Source organism: Lactuca serriola, chromosome 8, assembly GCF_051521515.1.
Source record: "Lactuca serriola cultivar US96UC23 chromosome 8, Lser_US96UC23_V15, whole genome shotgun sequence".
Classification (NCBI taxonomy): domain Eukaryota; kingdom Viridiplantae; phylum Streptophyta; class Magnoliopsida; order Asterales; family Asteraceae; genus Lactuca; species Lactuca serriola.
Genome location: NC_136415.1, coordinates 294,491,739 through 294,504,271, shown reverse-complemented (window position 1 = coordinate 294,504,271; position 12,533 = coordinate 294,491,739). Strand labels below are relative to the sequence as shown.

Sequence of the window (12,533 nt, the reverse complement as noted above, 5' to 3'; positions counted from 1 at the left end):
AACACCCCTGGTCAGTTCCTCCATTCGTTGTTTTTTATTACCTTGCGTCGCCACATCATCTTGCCGGAAATCGTCGATCGTTGCCTACAATCCGTCATTCTCAACCAAAACTACACCAATTGACTACCCACATTGCTGTCAATGGCGAAAATGTTAGATATAGGGTTTGCTAACCACTAGATCCACTGCTAGATATTTCCAGGTAGTGTAGGCTTGAAGCTTCGATGTTATAAGGTTGTGCATGGGTTGTGGAAGGCAACAAATGGAGGAACTGACCAAGTAGTATGATTTTGTGGCATAAGCTGGTAAAAGACAACAAATGGAGGAGCTGACATGGGTGTTTGGGTTGGACTTCTTGGTGGTTCAAATAGTGATGGTTCTAGTGGAAAACGATCGGCTTAGTGGAAAATATAAAGGATTCTAACGGATTATGAAGAGGTTGTCGCAGGTGACTACTGGATAGCGGAGTTGGGTAAAACATGTTGGTAGTGTTACCGTCATACCTACGGTGAAGGTGATTAACGGTTGTCCTGACGATTTTCGACAATGGGATGCGGTGTTTTTGCGTATTCCGAAGACTTTATGGTAGAACCAATAAATTAAAAAGAATTAATATTATACATTTAAAAAAAATTAATGATCTACTAAAATATTATTTATTATATATAGAATATAAAAAATTAAATGTAATAATCCAATAAAAAATATAATAATTTTTGTTTTAAAAAAATAATCCAATAATTTTTTAAAAAAATAGTTAAAATAAATTAATAATATAAAAATATAATATTTTTTAATATATAAATATTATATATTAAAAATAAAATTAACTAATATATAATATTAAGATAAAAAAATTAATCCAATAAAAATAAAATTAAAAAAAGAATTAATATATAATAGTCCAATAAAATTAAAAAGAAAGAAGAATTAATATATAATAATTCAATAAATTTAAAAAGAAGAATTGCAGAAATGATCATTCTAATTTGATAAAAAAAGATAACATATAAAAATGGTCACTGAGGATAAAATTGTCATTTTAAATAAGTTATCAACCAAATGTTAAAATTAACAAAATAGTGATCAAAACCATAGCTAAATCACCAAATAATGACATTTTTTGCTAATAATTTTTTTTAGACCTTATCCAAATAAATTGTCAAACCATATGGACCATTTTTACAATTTTGTCTTAAACTTTAAACAACAAAATATTTCTTTTAGTTTCGTGCCAACCATATGCATGAGCTTTAGAAGAAGAAAATATCAAGAGGTGATGTCTATCTAATCAAATTGATTTTTAGAAATTCGCATAGTTTCAGAAAATAACAATTATGTAATTAGGTTTCGGGTTTTAGTTTTCGATTTAACTTTACTTTTACTTTTATTTTTTTACTTTTACTTTTATTTTTGAGTGTTAAGAGAAATAATTATAAAAGATAGAGAACACATTTAGGTTTCTAATGGAAGATGACAAAGATAATGGCAAAATAAGTCATTTTAATTTTGAATTTAACTTTAAGGTGCTGTGTGTTTTTTTGAAACAAAAATTCATTAAGTGTGCGGACTACTTTTGCAACCGTCTGCAGTAGAAGAGGTGAACAAAACGACAGCAAACTGTAGTAAGAAACGTGCTTGTTTTTTAATATCTGTATACTGTGCATATTAAAAAAATAAAATAAACTGATTTTATATAATAAAAATAGTTTTTAATACCGAAAATTTAATAATGTTAGTATCAAACGTCGGCTTTAATACCGAAAACAACATTAGTATCAAAACCGAACTTTGCACCAAAAACAAAGTTTACTGCAACAAATGAAACATTTAGATTAATTCAATAACTTTTGACATTCACAAGACAAGAACCTTTTCCATTAATAACAAATTAACAATACTACACCAAAAAAATGAAAATATCTATAATAATATAGTACAAGGACCATTTGTGTATATCACTCCCTATGTAATAACCATTAACCAGTAACGAAAAACCAAAATGAACTAACACAGTTCTCTGAATAATCTCTCTGGTTCTTATCAATCACGTAAAACAATCCTCTAAAGCATCATAAGAATGAAGGCATGGCAATATGATGAATACGGCAGTGTTGATGTACTGAAGTTGGCGACCGATGTAGCGATTCCTGAAATCAACGATGATCAGGTGTTGCTTAAGGTCGTTGCTGCTGCTCTGAACCCTGTCGATTACAAAAGGAGACATGGATACTTTAAGGCTACCGATTCTCCTCTTCCGGTAAGGTTTCCGGCGATAATTTTCTGTTTCAATCGTTCGTTTTTGCTTGTTTGTGAGTTTTCCGTCGGTCGTGGTTGAATTTTGGGATCGAGGTTTGTTTTCTGCGTAGAAATTGGCGGTGTTGCGCGTTAATCGTACGAACTTCAGTTTCTCTTCTTCACTTCCAAGATTGCATCTCATTAGATGAGTTAATTTTTACAGTTTTACTCATTGTATCTGATTTGTTTTCTGTTTCGGTATGTTTAATTGTGTTTTAGGTCGGTTAATTTTGCTGAGGTTAGTTAATTGTGTAGAAATTGAAGGTGATATGTTGCTAATCCTACCAAGCTTCTATACGTGTTTTCTGCATTTCAATAACATGAATCACTGTACTACTTAGATCAGCTAGTTTTAAATCATTCTAATTCAACCGATTCCTCGTTTTTGCATGTTTAAGAGAGTTTTAGATCTCTTTTGGTTGAATTGTAGGATTGAGGCTTGTTTATAGCGTAGAAATTTTGAATCGATTTTTGATTTGGTAACAGATTATTCCAGGATACGACGTCGCAGGGGTAGTTGTGAAGGTTGGAAGCGAGGTAAAAGGACTGAAAGAAGGAGATGAAGTGTATGGAGATGTAAACGAAAAAGCTCTGGATGGACCTAAACAGTTTGGAACTTTAGCTGAATACGTTGCTGTTGAAGAGAGATTGTTGGCTTTGAAACCTAAAAAATTGGAATTTGTAGAAGCTGCTGCTCTTCCTCTTGCAATTGAAACTGCATATGAAGGTTTAGAAAGAGCCAATTTCACTCAAGGTCAATCGATCCTTGTTCTCAATGGTGCTGGTGGTGTTGGATCCTTCGTAATTCAGGTATCTCATAAAATTACATATTTTTTCATCGATTTTAATCCTAACTTCTGTAACAAATCTCATTAAATAAGTTAGGATTAATATGGATGAAAAAATGTGTAATTTTATGAGACAATCTTTTTTTTTTCAAATATTCTTAAATGTTATTTATTACGACACTTAGTGAGATTTGTTACAGCTGGCAAAACACGTGTTTGGGGCTTCAAAAGTAGCTGCCACATCTAGTACAACAAAACTCGAATTACTTAAAAGTTTAGGCGCTGATATAGCCATCGATTACACAAAACAAAACTTCGAAGATCTCCCTGATAAATACGATGTTGTCTATGATGCAATAGGTATTAATCACGTTTCATATGATTTATCCTCATATTATGTGTGTATGTGGCCCCCACAACGTTTATTTAGCTTGTAACATCTAGCATCTGTATACCTTATTTACATCTCACAAGATGTTCCAAGTACAAATGCAGTGTGGTACCGAGCTTACTGGAAAAAGTGTGTATTCAGCTCGTACTGACGCCTCCTCCTCCTGACATGTGTATATTTATTTTACATCTCACAAGATGTACAAAGTACAGATGCAGTGTGGGCCCGGAGTTATCAGAAAAAATATGTATTCAGTTCATACTAAGTCGTCTGACGTCTACATATTTTATTTACATCTCACATGATGTTCTAAGAATAGATGCGGTGTGTGTGGGTCCGGGGTTACTGGAAAAATAACTTTTTTTGCAGATAAAAATCATGAAAGTATTTTACGTTTATTTTTCACGTAAGGTGATGGTATGATATTGTAGGACAAGTGGAGAAAGCTGTGAAGGCGATTAAGGAAGGTGGTAGTGTAGTGTCCATAGTGTCCATAACCGGTTCTATTTCACCACCAGGATTTAGCTTTGTGCTCACGTCTAATGGATCCATTTTAACAAAACTAAGCCCTTATTTAGAAAGTGGAAAAGTGAAACCGGTTCTTGACCCTAAAACACCATTTTCGTTTGAAAGTGTTAAGGAGGCTTACACTTATCTTGAGAGCCATCGTGCCATTGGAAAGATAGTTATATACCCGATGCCATGAGTGTAATTAGTATATATTTTTGTGTTATATAATATCAATAAATAGTGTGGGTTACTTGGTGCTTGTGTTAATAGTGGAAATAAATAGCGTGGTTGTGTTAATAGTGGAAATAAATCATGAATGTATTAATTTATCATTGAAGGCGTTAAGGACTATCAAAAGGGTGAAATGAGACAAACAAATTGAGTAATGTAAAAATTACATTGTATTCAAGTTGGACTTGATTATGTTGAATTAATAGGGAAACGAAAGACATTTGGTCGACACAAAGTAGAGTTTAATCTTGGTTTAAAAACTGCCAAATGGGAGTGTTGAGGATTGTTAAATTGACGTGTTGATTTTAGGGTTTTTGTAGATGTCGAATTGGTTGAGTCGTGTATATTGAATTAATGTTAAAGTGACTAATGGGATTGATTCAACTAATGTAATTATATTTTTTGATAAAGTAAAAACTTATACTAGGGTATAATAAGCTCATTACATGAAATCAAATAACTTCGAGAAAACTGGGGAAATGGTTAGTATGGTTTATTAGTATTTTCTTTAGAACGAGTCCAAAATGTCTTGTTTTTGCAAGAAAAAAACACATACTTTTGATATATATATATATATATATATATATATATATATATATATATATATATATATATATATATATATATATATATATATATATATTGGATTTAGTTGCTACATTTAAAATTCGTATATTTCTTTTTGTTATTCCACTAGGTGTAAGACCCGTGTACTATATGGGTTTATTAAAAATACAAATTTAATATCAATATTTAAACATTAAATTTAATATCAATATAAATTTTAGAGCTCTCATTAATTATGACATTTATTTCATTATAAATATATCAACTGTTTTTCAAGGAAGCATTTATTTCTCTCAATATTATAACCGAAATAAGTTATGATATGTGAACAAATCAGAAAATTACACGTGGAAATAAATAAATTCTAAAAATCTATTAAAATGTCATGTGTCCAAATCAATGAGGACATGACATGTGGCAGAAAATGAGTTTTATTTATTAGTATAGATGCAAGTTCCTTTTATATAATGGCATTTTCGAATTTTTTTCTCTCCTAATATTTTAATAATTAATTTTCTTTTATATTTGAAAATCATCAGTTTCTTCATCATTAATAACGTCTTTCTTCTTCTTCTTCATCCAAACTCTCATCTATTAAAGTGATGCCTGTGATGGTTTTGTAATGTAAATGTTGCATTCGAATATGTTGGGCGTACAACTTAGGTTTTTGCTTCATTCTCAACTACCATATCAACTCGCAACGGCAACACTACCTCAAAATAATAGTTTTCTAACGTCTGTATTTTGTTAGAACTCTTTCAACTAACCAACAAAAAGTCCAACAAGAGAAGAAAGCAAATCTTAAAAGAATAGGGAAACAAATTATGCAATTGGATAGTAAGACTTGAATCGAAAGGTAAGTTACTTTCTTAAACCAATACAAATAAAACAATGAAAAGGGTTGAGAAAGATAAGCAAGCAGTCAAACCATCGCTATAACTAAAAGAGTTTCATGCAAAATGCATACATCCGGCCATCATTTCCACCACGATACAGAATTCCAATAAAGAGAAAGAAGAGCAAGAAATCATGGAAATTTGTCAAGAGTTAGAGGCAAATATTTCACTTTTAGATGTTGGTAAGTAATTTTCCCATTATGCAAAATTCTTGAAAGAGATTTATACAACAAAAAAGAAGTGAATGAGAGTGTGAGTGAGTGTTATTGAAAATATTTCGACAATTTTACGAAAAAAATACCCCCTAAAATGCAAGGTATGAATTCACTATCCCTTGCATGTTTCGAAACATTTTGCTTGTGTTGGAATCCTAAGTCGTGTAGGACTTGAAGACCAAGTAATAGCAACCTAGTTTTTAGGAAATCATAAACAAGTAGGTTTCTAGTTTCCTAATTGTAATCTAATTACAAGTCGGTAGTTAGGAGTATATATATACATTGTTTTAGGTCGAGTTAGGATCATTGGAAAACATTGTAATATCGTGAGTTTTGAGAGAGTTTCTCATATAATCAAAGAGTTATTTTGATTCAAACAATCGTGTTTACATATTCCAATCTTTAATTGGTATTAGAGCTAAGAAACAAGAAGCTGTGAGATCGATTTTACCTGTTGACGAGTCAGGTCAACATGGCTGATGTAGGGGAAGACGGAGGACCTGCTCCGGTGAGGACCAAGTAGGTGGGAGCGACTTCTGTTGTCTGTCCGATGCTCACACCAACAAATTACACTGTCATTATTAAGTAAAAATATCCTTTACTTTTTTGCTCATTTTTGGGATGACCTAAAGAGGTTATATAAAGTTTTACTTTTCGTTCTTAACTAAAGTAACTATTACTTGATAAAATATAGGGTGACGTTATTCTTACCTTAGATTTTATATTTCTATCCATGTAATAATTATTTTTTAGGTGATCCATTAATTCAGTGAGAACTTTTACTTTTTTTCAACCTATGCATGTTCCGAAAATTTTATGTTCTCAATAGGAGTGTTAGACTTTCAAGATTTCAACTTTTTCAGTAAAATCAAAGTATTGGAATATGTATTATATATACTATTAATCCTTAAAAAGACGGTGAACTGGAAAGTTTATGATTTCTTATTTATGCCACTTATTTTCCTTCGATTGCTACTTTTGCCCTAGGATATTTTTTGAAGCCTCACCACCTTAAAGAAATTGTAGATAGACGTTGGCTTGACACGGAAGTTGTACTTTTTCATTCTATCGCCACAATCACGATTCTTCTTTGCAGCCCTCCTCGTCCAGTAGGATTTCTTTCGCTTTTGCTTATTTCTTCTTTCTTCCTCTTCCGGATCCCATCGCCTCATCTCTCTTCCTCCCCTCAGACTGTCGTTCTAAGGGGCTGTTTGTCAGGATCTGAATTTTTAAGATGTCTGAATTTTTAAGATATGAATTTTTTACATACTGTTTGGTTGGAACCTCTTAATTGTTGTCCTGATTTATAAAATGACCATTTTACCCTTCTTTCTTTTATTGTTTTTTTTTTAAAAAAAATTCAATAGTTTTGTTACAAAATTATCAAAATAATTGAGATAAAAACTTCTAAAATAATTATAAAAAATAATAATATAAACAATCTATACAAATCTAAACAATCATCAAAACAAATCTAAACAATCATCAACTATCCTTCAACTTCTTGAAAACACTTAAAACCTACCATTTACCATCAAAACATAATAAATGATCTTTCCTTGAAAGTAGGATGATAGAAATGAACATCAAACCCTTGAAATCCATAATGATCTTTTGTACTTGCAAGTGTTCCATATTCTCAGATTCTCAAGCCATAATATAATCAATCATAAGTTTAAATTTATAAATTCACAACAAACAAAATAGGAAAAGGAAGCAAACTCATTATCTACAACCAGTCTTGCATAAAATAGCACAAAAAAAAAATCAAGAGCAGATGTTCATAAAATAACAGAAAAAGAACATTTCTCACACCTTTTAAAATGGTCAAACCCAAGCTCCTACTGTCTTCATATATGTTCATCAATTCCGTCGACAGCTTTGAGTGCAAAGCATCTGATGGAATTTATGATGAAATTAACAACATTATGTTATTAATGTTATTTACATAATCAATTCAATCAAAGAGAGCACCAAAAAAATCAGAAACTTTGAATCCAAAATCAAAATCATGATGATCACATAATCAATAACGCAAGATATCGGAATTTATTTTAAAACATCTGATTGATAGAGAAACAACGTCAAACCTGGAAATCGATTGCAGATGTCAAACCTAGAAATTGATTTCTCCAGGGCGGTGATTGTGGGGAAGACGGAAGCGAAGACAACTATGGTGGAAGAGGCATCGACTATGGGAGGAGGTTATGGGTCTAGCTTCGCCGACGAAGGAAGGAAGAAACAGAGTTCTTAAATCGATTACATAAAATCGATTTTAGGATAAACCTTACCAGATGATGTTGTCTTCGAGTTTTGACGGAGCTGGATGCAAAGGGGATGGCGGCGGTGACCGGATCGGAGGGCAGGCGGTGGAGGCGGTGACCGGTGGGTTGCAGGTCGCCGGAGATGGGGGGAGTCGTATCGTGAAATAGGTAAGAGGAGGAACATGTCTGGGGTAAAATAGGAACACGCCTTTTATTTTTCTTTTCAGACACAATCTTATATCTGAAAAATTAAGAGGCATTTTAAGATTAAAAGGATCTAAATCTAAACTTTTAAGAGGTTGCCTCTTGATTTTTCAATTAAGAGCTAACAGCCCCTAACTCGTCTTTTGATCTTTCTTCTTCGGACCAATTCTCCGTCTCCTTCCAGCTTTCTCCCTCTAATCCATGTTCGTCTTCTTCACCCAAAAATCAATTTGTACCGGCTTGGTTCCATCAAAATTCGATCCCTCACCACAAATTCTATTTCCCAAATTTGAAACCGACCACGAATTTTCATTCAATGGCGTCCGACTTCAAACTTCTGAATACCGCCGTCGCTCAAAGACTTCACACTAATCATCACATGTTCGGTAAAATATATGGAAAAGTAATGGTTGCAAGAAAGGTAAAGTTTCTGGGTGAAGTTCAAGGTAATAACTATATTATTGTGGGAGATTTGAAAATGATTGAGTTTAGGTTTTAATAAAATTTCTGAATAATGAATTGCAGGAACAATTATTTAAATTGATTCAGTAATTAGAAAATTCAAAGGCACACTTTATCCGATGCATAAGACCAAACACCAAGCAACTTCCTGGAATGTATGAAAAGGATTTTGTATTACAACAACTTAGATGCAGTAGAGTCATGGAGATGGTACAAATCTTAAAATCCAGATACTCGATACGCCTTACACATCAAGAATTCGCTAACCGGTATAAATTAAAACTCATTTCCCCGTTACGCCCTTCGTATTGTATTATTGTGCTTCATTTTTTTTTAATTTTAAAAAAAATATATCATCAGGTTTGGGTGTCTTTTATCAGAGAACATTATCTGTATGGATCCACTGAGTACATCACTTGCTATTCTACAACAGTATCGTGTCCCTCCACACATGCATCAAGTTGGATATACAAAACTATTTTTATCATATTTTATATTGTATGCCTTTTTTCTATTGTTTTTACATATCATACGTGAACTGAATAATTTAGTTTTAGTTACTGTTTCCAACCAATAATTTTTATCTGCTTAGTAGAAGATTAACTATATATGCTCAAAGGTTAGTCATGCAAGGAAATGCCACTCATTTCAATTTTTAAGTTGATCTATATGGCAATTAAAAAAACTTATCCCAACAATATTCACAAGTCCGCAAACATACTTTTTATCTTATTTGGATTAATGCTATAAATAGTAACATACCTTTGTTGATTAACCTTTGAGCATAAGATAACAATAATCTGGTAAGAGTGAATATTTATCCTAAAATTCAACTAATTTTTTCTTTAATTTTAGATAATTGCCCCTTCAGATTTGTAGATCTGATCAAAAATCGCCTCATTTTTTTTTTGTTTTAGGGGGTGGAGTTATTACTTGAAACTAAAAATGTCATCCGACACTGAGAAGGTCATATAATGTGACTTACATTATTTATTTTTCAGAATTTTACATTTAGTTAATTAAGGACAATTGCAATAATTTATGTTTCTTATTACATTTTCTTCATATGTAATGTTATTTATTCTTATTTTTAATTATTTTTAGAGTTGCAGTTTATGAAACTTTAATTATTATTATTTTTACTTTCATGCAGCTATATGACAATGATGATGTATTTTATTTTGTTGGAGTGAAATGATCACTCAGCAATCGCAGCAGCGGCAGATCAAGTGTGCAGACTCGTGATATTTTTCCTTATTGTTTGCTACAAGTTGAAATTAGGAAAAAAAAAGGAACACAACGCCAATTAGTCGGCAACGAGCATTAGTCGGCACCTTTATGGGTGGTCTAAAAGATGATATTGCCGATGGGATAAGGATGTTCAAGCCCCAGACTTTGAAAGATGCTATCAGTCTTGCAAGAATGCGTGATGAACAATTAACACGTCAAAGAAGGAACCATCGATCGGTTAATGCCAACAACGAAGTTTCAACACCAACAAGACTCAAAACAGCCACACCTTTGAAAAGACTTACATGGGATGAGATGCAAAAGAGAAGATCACTAGGGCTATGCTTCAATTGTGATGAGAGATTCACCATTGGTCATAAATGTCGAGGACCACAACTCTTAATCTTATCGGGCAATGACAATTATGATGATGATGAGACGATCTAGGATTTAAAACGATTTGGGGCTCAAGCTATAGTAGTTTTGATTGACAGTGGATCTACACATAACTTTATTAGCAAAAAAATGGCCACCATGTTGAAACTTCCGGTTATTCCGACTAAATCATACAATGTAAAAGTTGCCAATGGAGAGCCCTTAAAATGTCAAGGCAGATTTGAGAATGTTCCGGTAGATCTTCAAGGTATTCCTTTTGTTCTCACTCTATATGCATTGCCACTAATTGGATTGGATATGGTTCTTGGGGTTCAGTGGTTGGAACAATTAGGCCCAGTGCTGTGCAATTGGAAGCAATTAACCATGGAGTTCCTATGGAATAATAAAATTCAGAAATCACACAGCTTGGATACACCTATGATTCAACAACAATAGTTAATCCAGAAATGGACCAGTTGCTAAAACAATTTGAAGATATATTTCAAGAGCCGACTCAGCTAACCCCTACCAGGGATATTACTCATCACATCAATCTGAAAGATGGGACTGAATCGATTAATGTGCGACCCTACATGTATGCTCATTTTCAAAAGGCGGAAATTGAAAAGCAAGTTCAAGACACATTGAAGTTGGGGCTTATACGACCTAGCACTAGCCCATTCTCTTCTCCTGTTTTACTAGTTAAAAAAAAGGGATAATGACTTGAGAGGGTAACATACTTTTGATTTTGATCACATTTGGTCACTGAACTTTTTTTCGTGCTCTATTAACCCTTTAACTTGTTGATTTGTGCAAATTTTCCCCTTATGACCGGGTTTAGCCGGTTTTAAACGGTTTATTGATCCTACGTGTATTTTTTATCTTACGTGGCGAAAGAGGTGGCATGTAGGCCCCGATTTTTCGTCTCCGTCTCATTAAACCACACCCCGAAGTCTCATTTGGTCCTTAAACTCGACTAGGTTACAAAATTCTCCATCGATCATTCATCTCCTTCAACCGTTCTATGGCATCATCTCCAAATCCTACTGATCAGAACTTCATTGTAGTGGATTTCCACTACAATGGTCAGTTTGCACCCAATCCCTTAGTTTACTTTGATCCCGACAGAGCATCAGTGCGAGATGTTGACTTCAGTGGGTTTGGGTATGAGCAATTCATGGAATTCCTTCACAAGCTCACGAAATCGAGAAGCAAAGACATCTATTTCTGCCTTCCACAAGAGTCTTTAGGTCTTGGAATTCATACACTGGTGAACGACGGTGATTACAAGGAATTTTTGGATTTGGCGTATGCTAATGACAAGAGAATGAATGTATATGTGGATCACCATAATGAACCTATCTTCGACTGGATTGAGGCTGAGGAAAGTGAAAGTGAAAACGAAGACTTAGATGAAGATGAAGATTCAGTTATTCAAGATTCATATTCTGTTGATCATGAAGAAGATGATGCTACCTATCCATTTCCAGCAAACAAAACTGCACGTGATAGATTTTTAAACATCCTTTGTGAACCTATAGAGAGTGAAGATCAAGATGATGAATACGTGCCACCCCAGTACCCTGTGTATGATGAGAGACAGCCATGGGATCAGATGAAACCAATTATAGGTATGCGATTTTGTAACCCTACTGAGCTTAAACATATGTTAAGCAATTATGCAGTTGCTAATGGGTATGATCTATGGTTTGAAAAAAATGACTCTGATAGATTGTTAGTGAAATGTTGCAAAAAGAATAAGTCACCATCTTGCCCTTTCAGACTATGGGCCTCCTGGATGGGTAAAGAAAAGACTTTTCATATCAAATCTCTAGTGAATGAACATAATTGTTGTAGGGTGTTTAAGTTTGGGTCAATTGTAACTTATAGATGGATAGGGAAACATTTTATGAGTCAAATTATAGAGAACCCAAAAATGAGTGCAAGGAAGATGAAAGCTAAAGTGTCAACAACATTCAACATAAATGTGAGTGTGGGGCAATGCAGAAATGCAAAGAAATTTGCATTACAAGAGATTGAAGGAAGTTTAATTGAACATTATGGGAGATTGTGGTCATATGGTGAGGAAATTATCAGGTCAA

The 12,533-nt window shown here is 33.3% G+C and overlaps 1 protein-coding gene and 1 long non-coding RNA gene across 2 annotated transcripts; both read left to right on the top strand.

The window, feature by feature from the left end:
- The first annotated feature begins 1,987 nt into the window (after positions 1-1,987).
- LOC145069676 (2-methylene-furan-3-one reductase-like) lies at positions 1,988-4,344 on the top strand. The gene is made up of 4 exons (XM_079016625.1): positions 1,988-2,260; positions 2,785-3,108; positions 3,287-3,446; positions 3,909-4,344. The coding sequence occupies exons 1-4, from the start codon at positions 2,081-2,083 to the stop codon at positions 4,181-4,183; spliced, it is 939 nt and encodes a 312-aa protein (XP_078872751.1). The 5' UTR covers positions 1,988-2,080; the 3' UTR covers positions 4,184-4,344.
- Positions 4,345-8,459: 4,115 nt separating this feature from the next.
- LOC145069289 (uncharacterized) lies at positions 8,460-9,310 on the top strand. Its single transcript, XR_013689419.1, has 3 exons — positions 8,460-8,810; positions 8,890-9,095; positions 9,187-9,310. It is a non-coding gene; the product is annotated as an uncharacterized LOC145069289 (long non-coding RNA).
- Positions 9,311-12,533: the final 3,223 nt, after the last annotated feature.